We start from the raw sequence: 14,452 nt of genomic DNA on the forward strand, positions 1-14,452 counted from the left end.
TCTTGCCTTCATGTGGTCCACTGCTCAGGCTTCTCGCCTATATCCAATCCAACGCAAAGAATTGCCGGAAAACCTCGATAAGGTTGTTAAAAGAAGTGACTACCCAGCCGTTGATGTGATTATATGCACTGCGGATCCGACAAGAGAACCACCCATGAGCGTAGTGAACACTGCTTTATCAGTGATGGCTTACGATTATCCAACGGAGAAGCTTTCGGTGTATGTATCGGATGATGGAGGATCTGCACTGACTCTTTTTGCTTTCATGGAGGCTGCTAAGTTTGCTGCGCACTGGTTACCATTTTGCAGAGAGAACAATATTGTGCAGAGGAACCCCGAATCCTATTTTGAATCAAATTATTCTTCTTCCTCTGAGGCTGTCGAGATTATTAAGGTAATTAAATCCTCAATCTTTCTTTTGCAATATTCTATCGTGCTATCTGCCATAGTGAATATATACTTCTCTCATCATACATCATCTTAAATACCTTACTATCTTGGAAGTTCCATGGATTTGTAAGTGCTAATACAGCCGAATTGAATATATTTTATTGACTAAGATATTATATTTAATTTAAAATTTTTATTGATTAATATTTAATTAGTATATTTAAAATAATATTTTTAATAACAATTTAAATGAAACACTTTTTGTTGATAATTTTGATATGCATTTTGTTTGCTTTATAATTAAAAAAAAAAAAAAAGTGCATGCTTTACATCATCATCTTGTGTAATTATTATTATATAGATCAAAGATCTACTTTCATAATTTATTTTCATGTCAGTCAAATTAATTATACTAAAAAAATAAAAATAAAATAAAATAATTTTTTTTTTATTTCAATTCAGAGTTAAATAAATTTAAAACTAAGTTTAAATTAAATAATAATTAAATTTTTTAATTTAGGTCAAATACACCTTGACTTTATAAAATATTATTTTTTTAACAATAAAAGTATTATTTTTTTAATTTTTAAATATTAAAAATTATTTAATGTTTTTAATTAAAATAAAATAAAAAAATTAAAAAACATGATAAATAATATTTATTTAATATTAAATTATTATTATTAACATTTTATTATTAAAAATAAAAAATAATTTAATTTTAAGAAAATACATCCTTATTTAATCTTCTTCTATTAAAAATGCAATAGTTTATTTAATTTTTTTTTTCTAAAATAGAAACAATAACCTTATATACTTTCCTTATACTACTTTTTATAATTATTAAACTCGAATTGAATCGATCGGTACGTCAAACTAGTTAATTGATAAATAGGCCTTCAAATTAGTCTGAATTTATAATAAAACTAAATAAGAAAGCGACCTAACATGACCTGATTGATCCAATGATTGAATCGGTGTACTGGTGTGACCAATTAAACCGATTGGTTCAATTATTTAATTGAATCTCTTTTTTTTTTAATTTTTTTACTTTTAGTATAAAAATTTAAACTTAAAATTCCATAAAAAGTAAAATCAAAATCAATTCAGTTTGTTTAATAGCTATATATTTTTTATTTTAATATATTTTTTTAATATATATTTAATGTTTCATAAATATTATAAAAAAAATTATACATTTATGCATTATATTACTTAATACTTTTATATAAAATTTAAGAACACTATTAAAATTTATTAAATATAACTTAATAAAAATTAAAAATTTTATTTTAAATAATTAAAATTTAATTAATTATATTTATTTATATTAATAAGTATCATATTTAATTAATTTTAATTAATTTATATATTTAATTAATTTTTAATAATTTATAATTAAAATTATTAATATACTAACTCAACCACTAACGGAGTCACTCGATGAACCGTTAAATAACACTCGACTTTCACGATATATATAATGAAGGGAACAAAAAAAACGATGGCCACATATATAATAATTACTTATTTGAACAAACATTAGATAAGTGGTTACCTGCCCTGTAGGGCTGTGTTTATGCTTTTAGCAAGTCAAAAAATAAAAAATAAAAAATAAAAAGCTGTTTCTGAGATTAAACTGACAGGCTAATGTTTGCAGAATCTATGAAGCAAAATCACAAGCAAAAACAAGATATTTTGCTGCTATGCATATTAATAGTAATGCAATCAGGTGAAGGATGATGAATACTGTAGTTGGACCACCCCAGAATGGGATGCAATAATTATATTGGTGGGTTGAAAGAGGGTTTTTTTTTTTTTTTTTAAAGGTAGATATTCATTGCCATAAATGGTACGAGGCCCATTATAAATATTAATGGTTCAACTAAGATCACAAACAAATAAGCAAGACAGATGAACATGTCACAGAAAAATTTAGGGAAGAACTAAATAATTACAGCCATTAAAATTATTTCCATCGAAAATATCCTCAAAAGAGTAGCCATAAGGTGCCAAAGAAAATTAAAGAGATGGTATGAGTGAATTTGAACGCAAGGGAAAGTAATAGACTGGGAGGTAGAGTTTATATTGAGAGTCTGAATATTTCATGAGTGACATCAATAATGACCCAAAAAAATACATTGCTACTAAAAACCAATAACCCATTGATTTTGGCTACCGGCTTCACGGTAGCAAGGGATCAACGCTGAAGAAGCAATAACCTTATATAAACACAACAAAACCCAAACAAGGAAGAAAATAGGATAGAACAATCATATGCATGTCTTTAAAAATATAGCTCCTTCACATTAGCACCAACCTGGTCAAAACCTACAAAAAGTTATATACAACTCAATCTTGAAGACTGAGAGGGGAGACCCACTCTCTAGAACTAGGTGGAGGCCATCTGAGCAGGAGAAAGCTAACATGACATCAACAAGAAGCACAAGGAGCGAAAAAAATAAAGGGGAAAAGGGGAGCCCACCTTCTCTCTCTTTAGTGGGTTGAAAGAGTGTTTTCAAAAGAGTTATGAATGACATGTAAGACAAAGAAGCATTAGAGGTAGGGTTAAGCATTTGTTTAATCAAATCAAATTAAATTTTTAACTAATTGAATTATTAATCGATTTTAAAAATATTAATCGAATCAAATTAAAATTGAGAGAAAATCAAAATTTATCAAAATTGAAAATATTCGGTCGGTTATCGGTTATAACCGAATTAATCGAAAAAAAATAAAATATATATTTTATATCATTAATTATTTAATAAAGTATTAATAAAAATATATTTATATTCTTTTTATTTATTAAAAATAATAAATATAATTTAATATTAATAAGATAATAATTATAAGTTAAATATTGTTATAAAATCATAAAAAATTAATTATAAATAATATAATATTAATAAAATTATAATTAATATATTAATTAATTAATTAATTAAAATTCGGTTATTTCAGTAAGTTCGATTAACAACTCAAAGGTAAACGAATCGATAACCAAAAACTAAAAATTTTTATTATTACTAATTGAAAATCAAACATAATCAGATTTACTCTTATTGAAATAACCGAATTTCATTGGTTCGATTTAGTTATTTGGTTATAACTAAATAATGCACACCCCTAATTAGAGGGACAAATAGATTTTCCCTACTTAGTACTCTAATTTCTAAATTATTAATAAGTGGTGGGGAGTGAATAAATAAGAACAAAGTTCTATTTGATATTATTATTAGAGCTGCTGTTGAGAAAAACACATTCTTAAAAAGTCACGACTTGACTCCACAGGTCAAACCGGCATTAAGATTTGGGCCAGTTTAAAACCCCCGAAACTAGTAGTAAGCCTCACTATACCCAAATCCATAACCAAAACCAAAATCAAGGCCTAACATATAGACAAAATAAAATAAAATATTATAAATTTATTTAGACCAACCTAACCTGATAGTTATAAAAAATCCTTTACTAGGAAAGTCTAGCTCAACCCTAAAACACAGCATGTATAAACCATTTAATATCATTAATACAATATATTCATAAACTAATGTTACAGCGGAGTTCTGATAATTAGACAAATAGATAAATAAATAAATAAATAAATAGACGCAATAAAAACTATTAAATTAAGAAGTACCACAACCTACAGAGAAAAATGCAAGTTAGACCAAAACATAAACTCGCTCATCCTGCAATTGGAAAAAATATTTAAATAGGAATGAGCATTCGACTCAGATAACAAGATATTAATTTTAAATATAATTTCTATAATTATGAAAATTTAATGCATTCCCATGTATGAAATGTAACACGTTCACATAGTTTAAACAATTCAACCAATATTCACACAAAAGATAATTTGGAGCACACACGCACCTATGTGTCACATTAATACATATATGGGAGCTGATCTCCTATGCAGCTCTCTTAATTCAATACCTGCCAGTGAAGTCAACTCAAGCCAGATTTTCGCTTAATAATTCAAGTGCGAGGGCCAGCGAGATCAACTCAAAGCCGTGCTTACCCTGACTTATCCATCTATAAGGATCAAGTCCCAGTGAGTCAAGCTCTAGCCACGACTACCCGTCCTACCTATATCCATATCCACACCATATTCATACCAACACACACACACTTACAGAGCTCCAAGTTATCTTAAGGTGACATCCATAAACAAATTCAATAACATATGCAGCAAATGAGTGTGCTTAGCATTTAACTAATCATATACATACGTATAAGAGAATGCATGAGCATGCCTTAAATATAAATTAATAATATTGAAATTACAAATAAAATCAATATCCAACTCATAGACTGGTTGATCCAATTGCAGATGGTCCAGCTAGAGAGAAGAAAGGCTAGCTGACACTAATCACCTATTCGGACACACTGACCTCTATCAATTTACTAATAAAATTAACCAATTAATTTAATTAAAGAAGTAAGAATAGTTCCTAAGGTCTTACCGAAATTTTGACAGAGTCTCCTTTATAACTAGACCTAACCTCCCTGCAAGAAAAACATAACAACAATAACATACAGGGTCTCAAGCCTACAACAATAATTATAATGCCTATCCGGGGGCCTACAAGAATCTTAATTTAGGTCAAATCCTCCAAACTCCAGCTCAAGTTTCTAACTCCTCTACAGTTTAAATAATTATTTTTAACACTTTAAAAATTATAAAAATATTTTTGAAGGTCATCTACATAGTTCTTATATTAATTAAAATCATTTTACTTAATTTTACTAAGCCAGGAATATTTTATATATTAATTAGCTAGTTTAATCCTAGGTAAAAAAATCACATAGCTTGAGTTAGGGACTACCTTTGAAATTTCTACTACCTGGAATACGTCTGGAACGTCTGAAAATGCTAGAAACGACTATAAACATGACCCTTTTTTGGGACAACCTGTCGGACACCTAGACAGGGCCGAATACTCAGTCTCGAGTCCGGTGAGCCGTTATCGATCCGATTGTACCTAAAAGAAGCCCACAAATTATTAATAATTTTTATATACTTATTTTTAATTTATGGGCATTGAAAAACTCAAAAATCTCACCAAGCAAACTGAACCATCTGATGATCGCCTTTTTCCAAAAGGTGTCCGATCGGAGCGGGGTCAGTCCCATCGCGAAGGTTTCATTGCGCTGAATCCAATGGTGTTATCAAATTTTTAATCCAGCGGTTAGATGGGCTGGAATCTCACTAGAAAGTGGCAAAACCCATTTTTTCTCTCCCCTTGTTTTTTGTGAATCCAGTGACTGCTGGCGGTGGCGGTGGCATTGGTTGAAAAGCTTCCCCAGGCAGAGGAGAGTCGATTGGGACTGGTGGTATCACCGAGTAGGGGTGGCCACTGTTCAGGAATCGCCAGTTACGATTCCTGAATCGCTGGTTCAGTTTCAATGAAATCATGAACCTGAACCAAACCGCCATGGGACGGTTTGGAAGACAGTTCCTGAACCTCCTGTCACGACCCAACCTATGGGCCGAACCGGCACTAGGACCTAGGCCAGCATAAAGCCCCCGAGGCCCATAGTAAGCCTAACTATTCCTCAACCCAACTCTAAGGCCCATTTGGGCCTAATTTCAAGAATTCAACTGGACAGAGTTCGACCATAAAATGGACCATATAATGGGGAGTTTTTGACTCACCCAACCTGTAAACATAATATATAATCATCTGGGGAGCTCAGCTCACCCTCCACATAATCATGATGCCATAAATATCAATGGGAGCTCGGCTCCCTCATCCAATCCAACATACATGCTTTTAATAAGTTTACAGGTCCAACATGGCAATTATATTACAGACCCAAATCAAATAAATATTTCTAACACATGCGGAATTCTAGGAGTTAACATAATTATACAAACACTACAGACATTAATAGACGACCTGCGAGGGAGAGAGGCAGGTTAGAACTCAATAAGAAATCTCTTGTTACTTGGAAAAATAGATGAACAGGAATGAGCGTTCGACTCAGAGAGTAAAATATCAATTTTAACCATAATCTCTATAGCTATCTAAAGCTAATGCACCCTGTGAAGTGAAATGCAACATCATCATAAATTTTATACAAATCACATCAAAAAGGCAATTTGGAGCACTCACACACCCGATAATGTCAAAGAATACATATATGGGAGCTGATCCCCTATACAACCCTCTTAATCCAACCTCTGCAAGTGAAGATCTCAAGCCGGACTTTTGCTTAATAAACCAAACACGGGGTCCCAATGAAGATCTCAAGCCGTGTCTACCTAGAAGGACTGGGTCCCAGTGAAGATCTCAAGCCGTGTCTACCCGTCCTGTCCATATCCAACACTATACCATACACATGCTAACACACACACACTGCTCCAAATTACCACAAACAATATTCATGGCACTTCAACATTTATGAAAGCAATGTAAAATGTGCCTAGTGTTTAACTACATAGATACATACATATAAGTGATGCATGGCATGCTTGAATATATAATAATATCGAAATTACAATTAAAATTAATATTTTACTCACAGACTTAACCGCAGTCACTGTGGCGGCTGGGAGGAGGAGGAAGGCTGTCTCGGGTTACCTAACAATTTTATTACAATTATTTAATACATTTTACTCAATACAAACTAAGAAAAAGACTAAAGATGTCCTAAGTCGTGCCGAAAATCCTGCAGAGTCTTCCCTATACCTAGGATCTACCCAACCTGCAAAAGGGCTTAAAACGTACTTCTATATCCACAAACCATACACCCACAACTCAATCACATCACACAGCCCCTCCTGGGCCCATCCAAACAATCATCAATTACAATATGTAAAATTACAGTTTAGTCTTTATAATTGACCCTTTTGCAAAAACTATCCAAATAAGCTCTAAAAATTCTAAAACTTTGCCCCGCGGTCCTTAGCAATATTACTAAACTAATGCAAAATGAATTATAATTTTCTAAGCTACCACGAATATTTTATGGATTTTTAATTCCATTCAAGCATTAGATAATTAAAAAAAAAGTAAGGTTCGGGTTTACCTATGCCGATTTCGACCCCGGAGACGCACTCGGGACGTCTGACAACGATGGGGTAACCAAAATCTTGACCCAATTCCAATACTTTTTCGGTAGCCTGTCTATCTGGCCCGAAACATACAGACCTGGGCAACCGTTGAATTTCCCTGAATTGAAGATACCTACACGAAGCCCACAACATGGGGGTTAGTACATAATTTTTACCGAATTTTCTAAGCTCATTTAGTACTCGAAAAAATATTGCGAAGTTTCGTAGGACCCACCGAAAAATGGTGTTGGAAAATTTTGAAATTTATATTGCCGCAAAGCTCTCGACGAGTGGAACGCTCTTGTACTCTAGGTTTTCTCGTGGGTCCATGGTTTGCGAGAAATCTAGCCCAAAAGTCAAAATGGGTTAAAACTTTTCAGACAAAAATTGGGCAAACCGCTCGATGGATTTTGATGTTCTTGGTGTCTATGGAAAACTCTCGAGGTGAAGATGAAGTTTGACACAAGACCCAGTCCGATCGGTGGTCGGATCTGCAAGATTTTAGCTTAGAAGCCGAAACGGCGCCCGCGCGCAAGGGGAGCTTTGCGCGTCATTTTCGGCTGCCTGGAGTGTCGGCCGGCGGTGGGGAAGGGCTGGGGCAGCGCACTGACGAGGTGAGGAGGCTGGGGTGTCAACGGCACGGCGTGGGGAATAAAATAATTTCCAAATAATTTCTTAAAATTTAAATAAAATAAAATATTGATATTTACTCACCAAATAATCAATTTAAAAATTTAGGGTGTTACATTCTTCTCCCCTTACAGAAAATTCGTTCTCGAATTTTACACAAGGTAGAATAAAGTATAGAATTATACATTGAATAGATAAAGGTACTTATTACGCATGTCCCGCTCTGACTCCCAGGTGAACTTTTCCATTGATTGGCTCCTCCACAAAACCTTAACCATAGGGATCAGTTTTGATCTTAGCTGCCTCACTTGGTAGTCCACTATGGCTACTGGTTACTCCTCAAACGTCAGGTCTTCTTTCAGCTCTACTACATCTGGCTGTAACACATAAGAAGGATCAGGAATGTATTTCCTGAGCATGGAGATGTGAAATACAGGATGAACATGAGAAAGGTTGGGTGGTAACTCCAACCGATAGGCAATTGCTCTAACTCTATCAGTAACCTCAAAAGGTCCAATATACCAAGGTGCCAACTTGCCCTTCTTCCCAAATCTCATGACTCCCTTCATCGGAGAAACCTTCAAGAATACGTAATCGCCTACTGCAAACTCCACATCCTTCCGTCTAGGATCTGCATAACTCTTCTGCCTATTGAAAGATGTTTTCAATCGTTCCCTGATTAAAGGAACTATCTCTGAAGTGTACTACACTAGGTCTATATCATGCACCTTCGTTTCTCCCATTTTCGTCCAACACAGAGGAGACCTACACTTTCTGCCATATAGTGCCTCATAGAGCGCTATCCCTATGCTGGAATGATAACTGTTGTTGTAGGCAAACTCCACCAAGGGTAGCTGATCATTCCATTGACCCCCAAAATCCAAAACACACATGCGAAGCATGTCTTCCAATGTTTGGATTGTCCTTTCGGACTGTTCGTCTGTCTGAGGGTGGAAAGCGGCGGCGTGGGGAGGAGGGAGGAGAGAGAAAATAGGAGAGAGAGGAAGAGCGACGGGAACGCGCAGGGAGAGAAAAAAATAAGAAGAAGAAGAAGGCCGATCCGATTCTACCGGTCCGATCCGATCCAATTCGATTCGGCCGATCTAATTCAAGATACAAAATTTTAAATTTTTACTCTGCCTTGGGACCGAAATGAGGCCCAAAAATTTTGAAAAAATTCTAAAAAACTCAGAAAAATATTCGTAGAGTCCAAATATATTTTTAGTTTTATCACGTGATCTTTAAATAAATTTTTAAAAATCATCAAAGTTTTATATTTTCGAAAAATCGAATCCGATTTCTAAAATCTGAAAAATTTCAAATAATTTCATAAAATTTAAATAAAATAAGATATTAATATTTACTCACCAAATAATAAATTTAAAAATTTGGAGTGTTACACCGCCGATTTCAGTTCGATCCCTGGTTTAAAACAGTTTGAAGGACAGTTTGAAAAAAGATACTTCAAGACGGTTTGGGGACGATTTAAGAGCAACTTAGATGAAAAAATTAGAGAAAATTTTTATTGATTTAGAATTTAAGTTATATTTGTAAAAATATTTTAAATTTTCTTAAAAATATTTCAATCAAAATAAAATAAGAAAAAAAAGAATGAAAATAACTTATTTTTAAGAAAAAATTAATAAGTAAAGAGTTGAACTTATTAAAAACTATATATGAAATTATTTTTTTTTAAATTAGAACAAGGTGCATGAACTTAATTTTGCCTATGTATCCCTTTAGGATTTAGAGGAATCAAAATTTCCAGTTATATTACTTGCCCTTTTTTTAAAAATTATATGATAATTGATAATTAAAAAGTATAAAAGAAAAAAAATTAAAATAGAGGGTATTGAAAATTTTATTGAAGATATAAAATAATAACAGAGTAATTAAGATAGTATTCAAAATTTCAGTGAGCATATAAAATAATAAAGTAGGAGAATTATGAGAGTACTGAGAATTAAAAGGAGTGTAGAAAATAATTATTTAGAAATTTGAGAGAAATTAAATGAGTGTTAAGAATCAAGGAGGGCGTAAAAAATAATTGTGTAGAGAACTAATGATATATATATATATATATATATATATATATAAATGAATTAGGAGTGGAGTGAGGTATTTATTAAATTCTTTTGTATTTAAATCGCCAATTTGGTTTGGTTCTATATCGTCTGTTTAATTCGGTTCAAAATCGTCGATTCATGATTTCTAAAAAATATAAACCTGAACTAAACCGTAAAAGGATAATTTTGGTCTGGTTCAAAGTCGATTTTAGTTTTGACCAATTTCAGTTCGGTTTTGACCGAATCGATTTCGATTCGGTTCTGATTTGAAACCGAACCGTGGCCACCCTTATCACCAGGCAATGGCCAGAACGATCGAAACGCAGCTCACCCTCTCTCTCTCTCTCTCTCTTTCTCTCTCTCCACGATTGTTGGTGTTTTCCACCTGCTTCCATGGCTGCCAGAGGTCGATCGACGTCTTTAGGGTAGTTGGGGAACCTCACCGGCGCTACTAGTTGAACAGAGAAGAAGAAATGGGGGAGAGGTGGTTGGGCGATGAAGAAAGAATGAAGAGGGGGGGCGCCGGGGGGTGCGGGGGGTGCGGCTCTATTTGCTGTTTTGAAATTTTATTTTTTAAAAAACTTTTAATTACATCTTAGGTCCCTGAACTTTTCTAGCTTATTTGCTTATGTCCTTTTTCTCTCTTCAAATAGGTCCAAATTACTTTTACTATATTTAATTTAAATAAAAATTTAGAAATAATAATAACAATAATACAAACAACAATTTAAAATAATAATAGTAATGATAATACATGTAAAATAATATTCATAAAATTATATATATATATATATATATATATATATATATATATATATATATATATTGTTATGAAAATATTAATTTAACACAATGAATAAAATAGAAATAAATAAATAGTCTAATTAAAAAAATATTTTATATAAAAAAAATATGGTTGTTGCATAAAAATATTAATTAGAGAGTATTAGGAATTTATTAAAAATTAAATTAACAATAAAAAATTTAAAACAATTAAATAACTTTATCTAAACTACTTTTTTTAATAGTGTTTAAAAGGATACTTTTCTAAAAACCACTTTTTCTAGCCTCCAACTACAATTCCAAATAGGTCTTAAATGAGCTTGGGAATGAATATTTTATATAATATTACATATTTAACAGTGAGTTGTTAATATTTTTTCCCTTTGCATTGAATAAAAAAAATGGTATTTTGAATTAGCATGTAGCTTACGTCACAGATGATGTATGAGAGCATGAAAATGAGAGTGGAGCATGTTGTGGAGAAAGGAAAGATAGGCGATGAGTATATCACTAGCGATGAAGAGCGCCAAGCTTTCAATCAATGGACACATAACTTCACGAGCCAAGATCATCCTACTGTTATTCAGGTTCGTATTTTCTTCATTATCAATATTCTTACTCATAATTAGTCATGGTCACCAATTTATTCTGTATCTATTTTAGATTTAAATCAATATTTCAATTTAATGTTTCACGAAAATTAGAATCCAACTGAAACATATCATAAATTATTAAATTTAATAATTAATTTTTTTATTATTTTTTAGTAGAAAAAATGATATAAATTCAAAATCAGATAAGAAATCGAATAATTTAAGTTTAATTCAAAATTAATTTTATCAAGTCAATTTAAAGCAATTTCTATCTGACTTTGATTTCAGATTAAATCTACCAGTACTAGTATGTTTCCATGACTGCTTGCAACTATGATTTATTTGAATAATTTTCAAAACACTAACAATTACATTAATCTTGAGCAGGTTTTATTGGCAAATAACAGGAGCAAGGACGTTACCGGAAATTTTATGCCTAATCTTATTTATGCTTCTAGAGAGAAAAGTAGCACTTCACATCATCACTTCAAGGCTGGTGCCTTGAATGTTTTGGTATGCTATCCCACATTTTCAATTAGATTTTTAAAAAAAAAAATTTTTGGACTTGATAATTTAATATTATTTTGATTATATTCTTTTGAAGCTACGAGTATCAGCTGTGATGACCAATGCACCCATAATCTTGACACTAGACTGTGACATGTATTCCAACGATCCGCAGACACTTCTTCGAGTTTTGTGTTATTATTCGGACCCTGAAATTCGTTCCAAATATTCGTATGTTCAATTTCCTCAGCATTTTCATGGGATCAACAAAAATGACATATATGCTTGTCAATTCAAACGATTGTTTGTAATTCAACCTATGGGGTTTGATGGGCTAGGGGGTTCCAATAATGTTGGAACCAACTTATTCTTCTCCAGGAGAGCATTCTTTGGTAGCCCATCCAATTTTATATCACCAGAAATTCCTGAGTTGAGCCCAGATCATTTGGTAGACAAGCCCATACAGTCCCCAGAAGTCTTGGCATTGGCTTGTCATGTGGCAGGTTGCAATTATGAGAACCAAAGTGCCTGGGGCTACAAGGCAAGTTTATTACCCTAGTTATTTGGTTTTCGAACCCATAAATAAATCTTTGCCTAATTTAATCCTGGATGTAGATGGGCTTTCGATATGGTTCGTTGGTTGAGGACTTTTTTACGGGTTATCAACTATGTTGTGAGGGTTGGAGATCCATGTTTTGCAATCCAGATAGGCCAGCGTTTCTGGGGAATGCTCTCATAAGCTTGGTGGATTTGTTGAGTCAACTGAAGCGGTGGGCTGTTGGTGGCTTTGAGGTGGGCTTCTCAAAATACAGCCCAATGATATATGGCATCAGACGTTTGGGTCTTCTCATGACGCTACTTTATTCACAGTATGCATTCTGGCCTATTTGGTCAATTCCGATAACCACATACGCTTTTCTCCCCCAGCTAGCTCTCATCAATCAAGTTCGCGTCTTCCCAAAGGTAGGCAACGTTTAAAATCATTAGGAAAAGTTCCAGAGCATATTTAATCGAAAAGAACATCTCCAAATGTCAAATTAAACACAATTTCATTGATTTAACCCTTCTGCAAGTTTCTTAGGGAATTGAAAAATGCATTGCAGGTCTCAGAACCATGGTTTCTGCTGTATCCATTTCTTTTCCTGGGGGCCTATTGGCAGGATTATTTCGACTTTGTCTCGGCTAATGGAACATTCCAAATGTGGTGGAATGATCAAAGGATTTGGACCATAAGAGGACTCACAAGTTTATGGTTTGGATCACTTGAATTCTTGCTCAAATCCTTGGGCATTTTGACACATGACTTCAGTTTGACCAGCAAAGTGATTGATGATGAGCAAAGTAAAAGATACGACCAAGGGATCTTTGATTTTGGGGTTCCATCGCCCATGTTTGTGCCCCTAACAATGGCAGCATTGATAAACTTAGTGTCATTTATTATGGGGCTGGCAGAAGTTGTCAAAAGCAGCAATTTGGAGGGACTTCTAATCCAAATGTTCATAGCGGGATTTGGGGTTGTGAATTGTTGGCCAATCTACGAAGCAATGGTCTTCAGAAAGGATAAAGGAAAATTGCCTACCAAGATCACTCTCACTGCAGCATTTCTGACTTGGGCCCTTTACATTGCAGCTTCTTTCATTTTTAAGTAACAAAGGTTCGCTAATGTGATTTGCATATTTCCTTAATGATTCTGCTTTGTATTGCATCAGAAAGACAAATAAGATGGTAAAAAGCATACTGTCACTAGCTAATATATCCTTTTTGAAAACGAAATTAGTTCAAGTGCTTGTATTTGTAAAATCAAGACGTATATTATCTGTGTTAAAAAAAATCTTTATTTGATAATTTTAAAAAATAATAGAAGCATATATAAAAATAAATATATATATTTTTTATTTCACTCTCTATTAAATTTTATTAAAATGAAAACTTTTTTTTTATTACTTGTTGAGTTTTAGAAAATTTGATAGTATTGAAATTATTTTTAGCAGTATATGATCTCAATTGAAACTAAATGAATTTAAAATATTATATTTTATAAAAAATATTTTTTTAATCACTCTCTATTGTATGTATGTCTAATTATTATTGGGTTATTATTTTATGTCAAATATTAATATGAAATAACTGATTTATTATATAATTTTTTTTACCCTTAATTACAAGTTATTAAAGTTAATTAATCTGACAAGCTAATGATTAACTTACAATGAAAGCGTCTTTTTCTACCCCTTACAAGTAGAGATGGCAACGAATCGGATTTTTATAGGTATCCGATCCGATCGAACCCTAATAGAATGAGTTTGGATCGTATATAATTGGGTTTGAGACGGGTTCAAATTTGAAATTTAATACCCGTGACGGGTTCGAATTTGAAATTTAATATCCGTGACGGGTTTTGATCGGGTTTGAGTTTT

General features: G+C 32.7%; 1 protein-coding gene across 1 annotated transcript; it reads left to right on the plus strand.

Annotated features, from left to right (window-relative positions):
* The first annotated feature begins 261 nt into the window (after nucleotides 1-261).
* LOC131174468 (cellulose synthase-like protein G3) lies at nucleotides 262-13,808 on the plus strand. Its single transcript, XM_058137921.1, has 6 exons — nucleotides 262-394; nucleotides 11,399-11,522; nucleotides 11,916-12,041; nucleotides 12,133-12,576; nucleotides 12,651-12,998; nucleotides 13,139-13,808. Exons 3-6 carry the CDS (start codon nucleotides 11,961-11,963, stop codon nucleotides 13,682-13,684), a joined length of 1,419 nt encoding a protein of 472 aa, XP_057993904.1. The 5' UTR covers nucleotides 262-394; nucleotides 11,399-11,522; nucleotides 11,916-11,960; the 3' UTR covers nucleotides 13,685-13,808.
* The last annotated feature ends 644 nt before the right edge of the window (nucleotides 13,809-14,452 follow it).

Source organism: Hevea brasiliensis, chromosome 16 (assembly GCF_030052815.1).
Source record: "Hevea brasiliensis isolate MT/VB/25A 57/8 chromosome 16, ASM3005281v1, whole genome shotgun sequence".
In the NCBI taxonomy this organism is placed as follows: Eukaryota; Viridiplantae; Streptophyta; class Magnoliopsida; order Malpighiales; family Euphorbiaceae; genus Hevea; species Hevea brasiliensis.